This window comes from Chiloscyllium punctatum, chromosome 27, assembly GCF_047496795.1.
Source record: "Chiloscyllium punctatum isolate Juve2018m chromosome 27, sChiPun1.3, whole genome shotgun sequence".
NCBI lineage: Eukaryota > Metazoa > Chordata > Chondrichthyes > Orectolobiformes > Hemiscylliidae > Chiloscyllium > Chiloscyllium punctatum.
In genome coordinates, this window is record NC_092765.1 from 23,277,772 (window position 1) to 23,290,845 (window position 13,074).

Genomic DNA, 13,074 nt, shown 5'->3' on the forward strand with positions numbered 1-13,074 from the left:
TATAGGTAAGGCTAAAGGCTTTTAAAATGAAGACATCTTTGAACATGGATGGATTTTTTTTAACAGGTGAAGAGGTGAACTTTGACCTGGTATTTCTTTATAAAGAAAGCTGGAGACAGAGGTGCTGATTGGTTTACTCAGAGCCAATAAACAGCATGTAAGGCCTTGGGAGTTTTTTTTTAAGAAAGTTGATGGAACAAGAGAAGCAGCCTCAATGGATGGGGTCAAACTCCCACTGAACCAGGAATTTAGTTTTTGTTTTTCAGTAGCAGTTGATGATTCACTGGTCTGGTCCGTAACACTTTGTGGTGCATTCCTGAAACAAGAAGGTTTCAAAGGTGTGTTTGGCCGAACCAAACAGCTTTGGCTTCTTTTCTCTGAAGGCTGCGAAGCAGGAAAATCAAGACTCCGATTTGACCGCATCTCGGGATCCCTTCTTCTATAAGGTAACATTAAATACAAGCAGAGGCTGTGGGATAAGGCAATGAGAAAAAAATTTCATACCAGAATTCTGACTAAACAAGCAGAAGAATTTTGAATAACAGGTTCCACTGCTCTGCAGATCTGAATTTGCAGCAGCCTGAGAATATCTCCAGAAATATTCCAACACCGGAACCTCCAAATCAGCCAGAATTACTGAAATTCGCTATATGTTAGAATTACCATTACGCTTCAAAGAGACAGGCTGTGAAAGAACAAATGAAAATGTTCTGTTGCCAGAATCCTGTGCCATTTTGAGGTACAAAGGAATAAAAAGAACGTATTCAAGCAGAGTTCATCCTCATTGGTCGTGGTCACAAATACGCCTCCAGAACCTCCGCAAGGTCACTGCAAGGTCCCTGCTCTGGGCCTATAGCAGCCAGCAGTCGTTGGTCTGCCATCGCTGCAGCCAATGCCTCTCGCTGCCAATTTCAGGAGTCATAGAGTCTTAGATTAATAGAGATGTACAGCATGGAACCAGACCCTTCAGTCTAACGCGTCCATGCCGACCAGATATCCTACATTAATCTAATCCCATAAGGCAGCATTTAGCCCATATCCCTCTACACCCTTCCTATTCATGTAACCATTCCGATGCCTTTTAAATATTGTAATCATACCAGCCTTCACCATTTCCTCTGGCAACTCATTCTATACACTCACCACCCTATACGTGAAAAGGTTGTCCCTTAGGTCCCTTTTAAATCTTTCCCTGTCACCTTTTACCTGTGCCCTCTAGTTTTAGATTGCCTCGCTCCAGGGAAGAGAGAATGTCTATTTACCCTATCCATGTTCTTCATGATTTTATAATCCTCTGTAAGGTCACCCCTCAGCCTTTGATGCTACTGGGAAAATAGCCCCAATCTATTCAACTTGTCCTTCTAGCTCAAACATTCCGAGCATCTCCCTGTAGCTCAAACTTACATCCCTTAAATCTTTTCTGACCCCTTTCAAGTTTTATAACATCCTTCCTTTAGCAGAGAGACCAGACTTGCACACAATATTCCAAAAGCAACCCAGCCAATGTGCTATATAGTCACAACATGACCTCATGACTCCTGTACTCAATGCACTGACCAATAATAGAAAACATATCAAATGCCTTCTCCACTAGCCTATCTACCTGCACCTCCAGTCTCATCTACATTTCATTTAAAGATCTCGGACAATAATCAGCAAGTGTTTAAATCTGCTGGGATCTTTCATACCCCGAAACCTGTTCAAATCTGTCCAAATCTCAGACAAGATCTGTCTAAGCCTATCCAAATCATGGACCCGAGACCCCAAACTGTTACAAGACAGCAGTTAAACCTTCTGTTAATTAAACTAAACAACCAAAAATGATCATCTTGCCTCATAATCTGTTAAAATATGAGTGACAGAGAACTCCCAAATTCCACTATTTGAAGAAAATAATATCAATTTATCCGTTAACTCTAAAAGTGAACACTAAACTACGACTATTTACAACTCTAAGCCCCCGTCTCTTAACTGTTTATTATCTGTCTCTAACTGTATAACACTATACTGTTCCAATAAAAACCCATATTAAAATTGCATCAACTTAATTTCAAAACCATACAGCAGCTGTTGTCATCGGTATTTGTCTTCTTCTGTCTGAAGATATCCCTGGGTCATCTTCTTTCTTTTTATTGTGAAGACGTTTCATATGAGAAAAGCTACATTTGATAGAGAATGTTTTGCTGGCAATTACTCTCTCGATGGCAATTACTCTCTGTCCGACTTTCAAAATGCCTGCTTTTTTATACCCCTAACATTGGGTTGTCTCATTTGTTCAAGGTTGGCAAAAACAATAAATCCAAACTCAATTGGATTTTAGTATCCTGGGGCATAATTGAAACTGATTGGCTAAATTGGAATTATTGTCAAAACAGCAACCAACTCAGATATCTGCTTCACAGCTAAATATTACATATTTCCAATTTTCCAGTACACTCTGAGACTGTTACAAGCCATCTGACAGGTGTTTGTAAGCTCTTAGTGTAAAAACGTATTCACTCTCTCTTAAAGGTACAGTACGTGCCTTCAACTGCAGAACAGTGTCAAAAGCCAGAAAAAAAGTATACACAGTCAGTTTTGCTGTAAAGCGGTAGTTCTGTTCTCATGCAACCCCGTGTTATAAGAAAGTCGTGTAAGAGCAGCACCATTCAAACTCATGGGGCTGGAGTCACATTACAACCAGTACAGGCTTTAAAATGTCATGCTTTTGAAATGAATTCATCAATCACGTTACAGTGAATTTGTGTGAATGAAATGTGCGTTATAACAGAATGATCTGTAATTCTCTATGAATTCATATAATGCTGCCATTTAGTGCTTATATGTAACCATCTAAAATCAAAGTGCTCCACTTTTTCACAATAAATCTGTGAAACAGTTTCTCCACTTTTTAAAATGGGACTATCTGCAGGTTTCCCTTTCTCTTCCTGCAGGAGTAAAACTGGTGAGAGGAAACCCCTCGTGGATTGCAATTTCAGCTGTTTTGTGGGTTGTACTTTGAAGCTGGTTTTGGATAGTTCTGAAGTAGCGTGATGTTCAGTTATTGCCTCCTCCAGATATTATAAAGTTGTGAAATTTGTGTCAGGTTAATTCTGTTGATTATGATCAAACTTGTGCACATTAAGAACTACCCACATTGTCAATGTCCATTCAGTTAATCTGCATTGAAATCTGAAAATAAAGCTTGTAGCCATGCCCTTGTTTGTTCTCAATATGATCTTTCCTGGATAGATCAACTTTCAAACAGCAGTTATTTGGTGCTCAAAAATTGTTGAATTTGAAAGAATTGAGACCTAAATTATTTTAAAAAAAGGTCTGGAGTCCGAAGTTTACCTTCTACTACTTAATTGGAACAAAGTTCACAGTAAACAGCTGACTTGATCTGTCACTGGGGAAAACAACCTACTTTGTGATCATTTGGACCTTTGACTGGAACAATCAGAAAAGTTGAAGACAGAGTTTAAGGAAGCTTTTAATATCTTTTAAGAAATAATCCTCTGAGGATTTTCAAATCATGGTTGATTTACTGTTGGGAAAATGGATGTTGTGACATCTGAAGTTAGCCTGGTGATAGTTATTTTCCATCAACTTGTTGGGACATGTTATGACACAGGTAAAAGTAACTGGAATTTCTGGCACAGAGGTTGGGCATTACAAGGCAGAAGCTGTTTTACCTGGTAATATTGTGCGCCTGATGGCTCAATGTTATATTGAGTTGGGTGTGCTTTGGTCATCCAGTTTGGCTGTGCATTAGGGTACAGTGACTACTCAAGCAACTTTATGCTATTTCCTATCTCAGGATAGTTACAAGATTTACCCAACTTAAAATGAGTTTACAGGTCTGGGTTTCAAGTGATTGGAGGAGCTACTACAAGGACAGCTGATTTGCAAGGAAATATTTAACTTGTTGCTTGTTTTATACTGGTGTTTATTTTGAAAAAGAAATTCTATGTTGTATTGTTAGCTATAGTTTGTACTTTGGTCAAATTGGGCAACTGTATAAAACGGGAATGACACCCATGATATCTTTACTGATGTAATATTCATATAAATGAATATAGTTTAAGGGGTAAGTTCAAGGCCATTAATTAAATAAAACAGTGCAAGGAAGGCTGGGAGGCCAGAAGAGTTCAGCTGCCATTAAGAGAGGCGACCTGCTGCTGCTGCTGCTGCGATTGAGAGAGTGAGAACTCTGTTCAGAGAAGAAATCAAAATGTAAGATCTCAGAAATGTGGTGAGACCACAGGAACTTGGTGAAATGGGCAGCCGGGTGGTAGATGAAGTTCGATGCAAGAAATGTGATGCTTTTTGATCCAAAGAATATAGAATGATGGTTTACAATCAAAGATCCTACTCTAAAGGTTGTGTATAAGCAAAGGGACTGGAACATGTGTGATTACATTTTTAAAGGTGGCAGCACAGGTAGAGAGAGCTGCTCATAAAGTGTAGAGTATTCTAGGCTTATTTGATAAAGGCATAGAGTACAAAAGCAGGGAAGATATCTTGAATGTTTATGGAATACTACTTAAACCTCAGCTGGAGTACAGTGTACATTTCTGCACACTGCACCCTTAGGAAGGATGTGAATACATTGGAGAGAGTGAAGAAAAAGAATCCTAAAAATGATTCCGTGGATGAGAAACTTCAATTGTGAAAATAGATTGGTAAAGTTGGATCATTTTTGCTTGGATTTGAGAAAGCTCAGAGGAGAATTGATGGAAGTTTATGGAATCATGATGGGCCTGGACAGAGTAGTTAGAGAGAAACTTTTCCCACTTGTAAAAGGATCAAGATGCAAATGTGAGGTAAGAAAAAGCTTTTTCATACAGTGAGTAATTTAGGGTATGGAATGTATAATCTAAAATTCAGGTTGAATTCAGGCATTCAAGATGGCTTTCAATGTTTCTATTTTTGATTTGATTTATTATTGTCACATGTACCAAGATACAGTGAAAAGTAATGTACTGTGTGCTAATCAGATAAGTCCTACCTGACATAAGTACATAATGATAACAGAATAGAATGCAGAATATAGTGTAACAGCTAGAGAGAAGGTGCAGAGAAAGGTCAACTGTCAAGTATAAGAAGTCCGTCAATAAGTCAGATAACAGCAGGGAAGAAGCTGTTGTTAAATCCTTTGTTACGTGTTTTGAAACCTTTGCATCTTTTGTCCAATGGAAGAGGGTGGAAAAGTGTCGAACCAGAGGTGGGGTCTTTAATTATGTTGGCTGTTTTCCTGGGGGCAGCAGGAAGTGGAATGAAGTAACGAAGTCAATGGAAAGAAGGCGACTTTTTGTGATGGACTAGGTTGTATTCACAGTTCTCAGCCATTTCTTGTGGTCTTGGGTAGCCAGTTGCCATACCAAGCTGTGATACAGGAGAACCTGAGCACTGCAGATGCTGGAGATCAGTGTTGAGAGTGTGGTACTGGAAAAGCACAGTAGATCAGGCAGCATCTGAGGAGTAGGAGAATCAATGTTTTGGGCATGAGCTCTTCATCAGCTGATGAATGTCTCTTGCCTGAAATGTCGACTCTCCTGCTCCTTGGACGCTGCCTGACCTGCTGTGCTTCTCCAGCACCACAAGCTGTGATATATCCAGATAGGAAGTTTTCTGTGGTGCATATACAAAACTTGATAAGAGTCATTGCAGACTTGCTGAATTTCCTTTGCCTTTTGAGGAAGTGAAGGCATTGATATGCTGTTTTGGCATTAGCGCTGAAATGGATGGACCAGGATAGATCATTGGTGATATTTACTTACAGAAACTTGAAACTTTTAACCACCTCCACCTCAGCACCATTTACACACATGAATATGACCTCTACTCCACTTCCTGAAGTTCATGACTAGTTCCTTTGTTTTGCTGACATTGAGGGAGAGATTGTTGTCTTTACACCATGCCACTAAGGTGCCTATCTCCTTCTTGTACTCTGTCCTGTCATTGTTTGAGATCCAACCCACTATGGTCGGGTCATCAGCAAATGTTTAAATAGAGTGAGAGCTGAATTTGGCCACATAATCTTGAGTGCATAAGGAATATAGTAAGGATCTTAGAATATAATCTTGTGGGCCACAAGTATTGAGGATTATCGTGGAGGAAGTGTTGTTGCCTATTCTTGCTGATTACGGTCTGTAGGTCAGGAAGTTAAGGATCCAGTCATCAAAGGGAGAAGCAGAGTCCGTGCCTCAGTGTTTGGAGGTGAGTTTGTTTGAATTATGATGTGGAAGGAGAAATAATCAATTGATTTAAATAATCAATGCCCAGATGTAGAAGAATAAGTCAGGAAATTGACAATAAATCAAAGACAGTCATTGCAGACCTGAATAGCCTCCTTCTGCATCATATCAATTCTGTGACACTGATAAATTTGTGGACTAGTTGTTGAAAAATAGCACATGTTTCTAGGGCATGATAGAAAAATGAAATGGCTATCTTCACTCGTGCACATTTGGCACCATTTTATCTTTTGGTCTTGTGTGATACTGTACCCAACAGGTACTCCCTGTGAGTGACTGGGTGGATGAGCAAGAAAATGGTAGAAGTGGGTGAGTAAGCAAATGGCTAGTAGGTAGTTGGTGGGTAAATGGTGGGTGAGGGGCTGACTAGGATGGCTGTGGGGCAGGAGATTTAGGAAAGCAAGTCTATCGGACTTGCAGATAACTCATGGAAATCCTTGGGTAATGCTGAAAGGGCTGGGATTTGAACCTCCACACATTTTCCCTGACTTTGTGCTGAGAGAAGGCACAAGTTGTTGAAGCAAAGGCATGGATAATAATTCTTGTAATATGTTACAGAATTCTGGATTGATCTTGCAATTGCTTGCTGCTAATGTATGAAAATGACGCCTAAAGTAAATATTTTCTTTTTAGATAAAAATTCCACGATGGAAATCAGTGAAGAACCGATGACATACTTTCAACACAATGGCATCATATTCTGTTCACCATTCCACACAGTTGAGCGACTTGAATGGCTGAAAGAGTTCAACATAGATCCAAATATTCCAGTCATTGTCACTTACCCCAAATCTGGTCAGAAACTGTTGTGATTTAATGTTGTTGTGTCCAGAGTTGCTGTACAATTACTTCATAAGAATGTTTAACATGTAGTTATTAGATTACTTACAGTGTGGAAACCGGCCCTTCGGCCCAACAAGTCCACATCGACCTGCCGAAGTGCAACCCACCCATATACATTCCCCTACATTTACCCCTTCACCTAACATTACGGGCAATTTAGCATGGCCAATTCACCTAACCTGCACATTTTTGGATTGTGGGAGGAAACCAGAGCACTCGGAGGAAACCCACACAGACACAGGGAGAATGTGCAAACTCCACACAGAGAGTCGCCTGAGATGGGAATTGAACCCGGGTCTCTGGCGCTGTGAGGCAGCAGTACTAACCACTGTGCCACCGTGCCGCCCATAATTATGGCTTTTAATTTTTTCTTCTGTTTGTGAGCTACTCCCTGTGAGGGTTGAATCCATGAATGAAGGTGATCTGTGAATCTGTGATAAAAATACATTCATACTCTTCATCTGTCAGGATCTCATAAAAACTGAATTCTGTTATCGCTTGGGCTTGGCTGGTATGCACAATGCCTTGTTTTAAATGGAGTTATGGAAAGCAGCAGAAATAAGTCTCTGTTGATCACATTTGCAGGACCTAAAGTGCTGCCCAGACACTTATTTTGTCCTTGTTAGCTTAGATAACCAGTGCCAGTCCGTGATGGAGAATATCACAAAGTGTCATGCCATTATTATGACAAGAAAAAGAAGCTAACAACTGAATTACAGAATGATTTAATCACAGGAGGCCATTTGACCCAACGAGCGTGTGTTAATTCTCTGCAAGAGCAATTCACCAAGTCTCATTCCCTATTTTTTTCCAGTAACTGTGAAGATCTTTTCAGATAATGATCAGTTCTCTTTTGAAACCCTCAAAAGAATGTCACTTCTACTGACAATAGGTCATGGTTGATAACAAATGCAAAAAAAAAAGAATCGATTTAACATCAGAATTTTCTCATCATTGGTCTCTTTCGTGATACGAAACCTCAAAGCTGAGAGACAAGGGATAAGATTTACAGATAAGTTGGCCCAAGATTCTTGCAATGTCTGATTGACTGGGTTGGTGTGTCCAGTTGCCAGCTGATCCCCACACGCATATCACAGCGTTTCCCTTTTTTTTTCTGCAACTAATGTCCACAATGCAAGTGCAGTATTAGGAGAAAGTGAGGACTGCAGATGTTGGAGATTAGAGTCAAGAGTGTGGTGCTGGAAAAGCATAGCAGGTCAGGCAGCATCCGAGGAGCAGGAGAATCGACGTTTCAGGCAGAAGCCCTTCGCCAACATTTCTCATCTAAGTACTATGCTCTTGCCCTATTTTCAAACACTTTTGTGGTTCTGTCACCATAGTCTTCCCAGACCATAGGGGCTGCTCCCTCATGAGAGACCAGCAACTGGTGGTGATTTAACCTGAGGACCACCAGACCTCAGGCAAGGGAAGAGGTTGAGGAGGAGAGTCCTTTATAGTAATCGCAATGTGGTGATGGGAATTGAACCCGCGCTGTTGGTGTCACACTGCTTTGCAAAGCAACGATCCAGCCAACTGTGCTGCACTGATTCCCCAGACAATTTTCAGTATGTATAAATAGAAACCTCAACCCTAAGTCAGAAACTTGTTTGCCCCATGCCACTTTAAAGTCTTACAGTTATCCAAGGACCTGTCTATCATCTGAAACTTTAAATGGAGAACTGATAATGATCGCAAGTACTACTGTCTGTAATACTATAACCAAAAGTGTCTCCAAGATGATTTTTCTGGAGAAACTATCTCATTGTAGAATGCAAATATAACTTAATATGACTTAAAGTATATTCATTCCACTTAATTAAAGATCCCTGAAAAATAAATGAAAACCTTAACCTCATGATGATGATGCTAGGAGCCAGTGTTTGTTCACGATGTAAATAATTAAATTTACCAAAACAGACATTTGCTGATGACATTGTATTTTGGCCGCAATGCTTAAATCAATAGTGGAAAGAATTTTAAAATTTGACTGAGACTGACATAATCCATTTTGTTCAAGCATGTTGAATATCTGTTGCATTTCAATTATTTCACAGTGGGCAGTGTGCTGTTGACAGTTTCAGAACATTGACATTCCCCCGTGTATTAGATTAGATTACTTACAGTGTGGAAACAGGCCCTTCGGCCCAACAAGTCCACACCGACCCACCATACCCACTCCCCTACATTTACCCCTTCACCTAACATTACGGGCAATTTAGCATGGCCAATTCACCTAACCTGCACATCTTTGGACTGTGGGAGGAAACCGGAGCACCCAGAGGAAACCCATGCAGGCACATGGAGAATGTGCAAACTCCACACAGAGAGTCGCCTGAGGCCGGAATTGAACCCAGGTCTCTGTCGCTGTGAGGCAGCAGTGCTAACCACTGTGCCACCGTGCTGCTCACTAAATTCTGATCCTCCTGTTTTGAGTGCATGTGTGTCCCCGGACAGAAAGAATGGAACAGTCTGTTTTGTCAATACAAGAGTTGCTATTTATTTGACAACACTTCTGTTGATGATAAGTTCATAAATCTTATGAATAAAGTCACAAAGAAATTGCGTACGGAACCTCCCACACCAAGATAGAGAAGGTAGGGCACCTTTTTCCTTGTTTTTCTATTAATTAATTATTTATGTCTCCCTGATTCAGGAACAACTTGGATGCAGCAGGTCACAAGCCTGATTTTATGCAATGACAATGATTCTAAAAAAGAGATGAACCTCTATGAGAGAGCCCCGTGGATGGAGATTATGATATTCAAGCCTGAAATCACAAATTACCAGCTGTTGACAACACATTTAAACTACCAAATGGTGCCAAAATGTGTGAAAAACAAAAAGCTCAAGGTGTGTTTTAAACCAACCTAAATATAATTGCAGTCCAATAAGTTCTTTGTTACATTGAAATTGCACACAATCTATTTTTCCGATTAAGTTCAAATATACAGAAAATAAACTCTCACCATACAGTAACTGTAATTTCTAATGGCATATTAGTTATAGTTCTTTCATGAATGTGGTACATTTTTTTCTCAAGTAAGTAAAAACCTAAAACTATCATCCTAAGTATAGAGTTGATCAATGTGGCTCCACCCCCAATCTGGAACTTGTCTACGCTGGGGACATTTCCTCAGTGTGACTCACTCAACTGAAGTGCAGTAATTTACTAAGTTAGCTCAGCCAATATATTTTATTTCATTTGTTTAAATTAAAAGTTGAGCCATGGTTGTGGCATTAACATTTAAGGTGCCTTAAAGGGAGGCAATCTCCTTGAATGTACTGTTCTTTACTCTCAGTCTATCAACTTTTAAATAGATCAAGAGTCCTGGGTTCAAGTGCCACCTGGTCCAGAGTTGTGTCTGTGCGGGTTTCTGGTTTACCCTCCCAATCCGAAGATGTACAGGTTGGGTGGATTGGCAATGCTAAATTGCCCATAGTGTTCAAAAATGTGTAGTTTACATGCATGCGTCAGGGGTAAGCCAAGTAATAGGGGAATGGGTCTGGATGGGATACTCTTCGGAGGGTCAGGGTGGACGTGCTGGGCTGAAGAGCCTGTTTCCATACTGTAGGGATTGTATAATTCTATGAATAAATATGCTGATCCTATCTCTCGACATCATATCCCTGCTTTCTCTCCATTTGTCTTGATGTCTTTAATATTTAAAAACTTCTCAATTTCATTCAGTGACCCTGTAGTGATTGTAATGAGGTCAGCTAGATGGGCCTCATAGAATAGGAGCTCTCTGATTGGACCAGATTAACAACCCCAATAAGGAAACCCTGGATGACAGGTATAAACAGAAGGGTCAGACATGCTGTTCACAGTGAGAGTTGGCTCTGAGGGAGCTGGATCAGTGTCATGGATTCTCCATTAGTAAATAAAGTGTGACTTGGTGACAGGATACTATCCTGTGTGGAATTATTTCAGTGGTGATGAGAGAAAAGCACACTCCTGATCAAATTCACTCGCAACAATCATCTTTGAGTTGGAATATGCATTTCTGGCATCAAGCTTTTTGGGAAGCTTGACATATTCAATCCTGCCATTGAAGACTGGGCCCAATATGTAGAAAGAATGTGATTTTTTTTCCCCAGGCAAATGACACTGGAGCAGATGAAAAGCTTGAGGACACGTAGCTTTTTTGGTTATTATGAACCTGACATTCCCTGAGGCACCAGATACTAAAACCTTTCAAGAGTTGATGGATTTAGTGAAGGAGTATTATGTTCCCAAGCCACTTCTAATACTGAGATGCTGTTGGTTTTACTCAGCAATTTGAGAACTGGAGGAATCCATCTTGGAATTTTTGACTAGGTTAAGGTGAGTAGTAGAGGCATGTGTCTTTGGTTTAACCCTTGATAAGATACTGAGACACCATTTGGTATGTGGGATTAATGATGTAACCATGCAAAAGTACCTACTAGCTGAAGCCCAAACAGGCTGGATTTCAAACAGGCACGACAACTGACTTTATCATTGGAAACTGCAGCAAGCAGAGCAAATGGGTTGCAGGGTATTCCAATGGAAGTGACACCCTCACTAGTCTGACTGAGTTTGGGGTACACTTGAGTGCATGTCCTCACTTAGGACTTATCTGATCAGAGGGGTTCTAGGTCAGCCCACAGCAAAACCCCAAAACAAAACCAAGCCTCAGCCAAACGGTTAAGATTTTCTTTGAATCCTTGCTGGCAAGCCATTGTAGCTGCTTCTAGTATGTGGACTTGAGACAGCAAAAGATTCCCACTAGATCTAAATTGAGTAAGCAAACTCATTAGGCCAGTATCCAGGAGAGTGCACACCCTGGAAAGTCACTTACATCTGATTTGGAACAGTTAAACTACTTATTAACATCAAATCAGAATCAATCAAAATAAACGTCTGGTGAAATGGTCACCTAGTTCTAATGGTGGGTGATACTGACATGACTGCTTCAGTGATTGCAGAACCAGTCGTTAACGAAATTCACTCTGGACTCCAACCTTTACGTTCACACAAGATCTTGGTTAGACTGAAAATCTATACTGGGGAACCTTTGCAGACTAAGGGGATAACTTCAGTTCCGGTCTCCTATGAGAGGCACTTGATTCAGTTACCACTGATTGTAGTAAAAAACTCGGACCAAAGCTTGGTGGGGAGAAATTGGTTGAGAAAGATATACCTAGACTGGCTCAACATTTGTTGATTAGAAAATGGCTGCCTGAGTGAAGTCCTAATTACATACCTGGAGGTTTCTCAGGAAGGTCAAGGGACTATCAATGGATCCAAGGCTACCTTCATGTTGACCAGTAAGCAATTGCACGATTCTGCAAGTCCCGCCCAGTGCCATATGCCTAATGGCCACAAGTAGAGGCAGAAATCTGGAGGCTGGAAAGTGAAGGAATCACATAGGTCAGTTTGCCTTTGCGGGAATTTTAAACAAATGGTAAACTGCTTTTCGCAACTGGATATATATCTAATTCCTCACATGGAGGACTTACACACAAAACTGGTGGGGGGCTGTCCTTCATGAAGCTGGACATGAGCCATGTGCCCCTGCAATTATTGTTATATGAGGATTCCCAGAAGTATGCTAGGATTGATACCCATACGAGATTGCCACTTGGGATATCGTCAGCTATTTTTCAGCGTATGATGGAGACACTTTACAAGGTCAACCCCAGGTCACCATTTATCTAGCTGATGTGCTAATAACATGGAAGACCAATAAGGAGCACTTAGAGAACTTGGACGTAGTTCTTAGACATTTCGCTCAGGCAGGTGTTCACCTTACAAGGGAAAATATGTGTTCCAAGGCCCCCAAGTGACCTACTTGGGCTATAAAGTCAACAAGGCCAGGTTACACCCTTTGGAAAATGAAGTAAGGGCAATCAAAGGTGCCCTGGCTCCCATGTCTGTACCAGAGCTTAGGTCTTTCCTTGGGCTAGCGAATCATTATGGAAAGTTCATACAGAATATGGCTTCCATTCTGGCACCTTTGCATCAACTCCT

General features: G+C 40.7%; 1 protein-coding gene across 4 annotated transcripts in view; it reads left to right on the forward strand.

Moving 5' to 3' along the window:
* Positions 1-220: 220 nt before the first annotated feature.
* LOC140453545 (amine sulfotransferase-like) overlaps positions 221-13,074 on the forward strand; it is a 29,680-nt gene continuing 16,826 nt past the window's right edge. Inside the window, exons 1-3 of one of the 4 annotated variants that reach the window (XM_072548321.1) lie at positions 221-446; positions 6,873-7,034; positions 9,736-9,932. In XM_072548321.1, the coding sequence (XP_072404422.1) occupies positions 6,887-7,034; positions 9,736-9,932 (345 nt within the window). In that variant the 5' untranslated portion in view covers positions 221-446; positions 6,873-6,886. Of the gene's footprint in view, positions 447-3,445; positions 3,614-3,805; positions 4,216-4,526; positions 4,806-6,872; positions 7,035-9,735; positions 9,933-13,074 lie in introns of those variants that run through there. The other 3 variants (XM_072548319.1, XM_072548320.1, XM_072548322.1) reach the window with 3 other exon arrangements.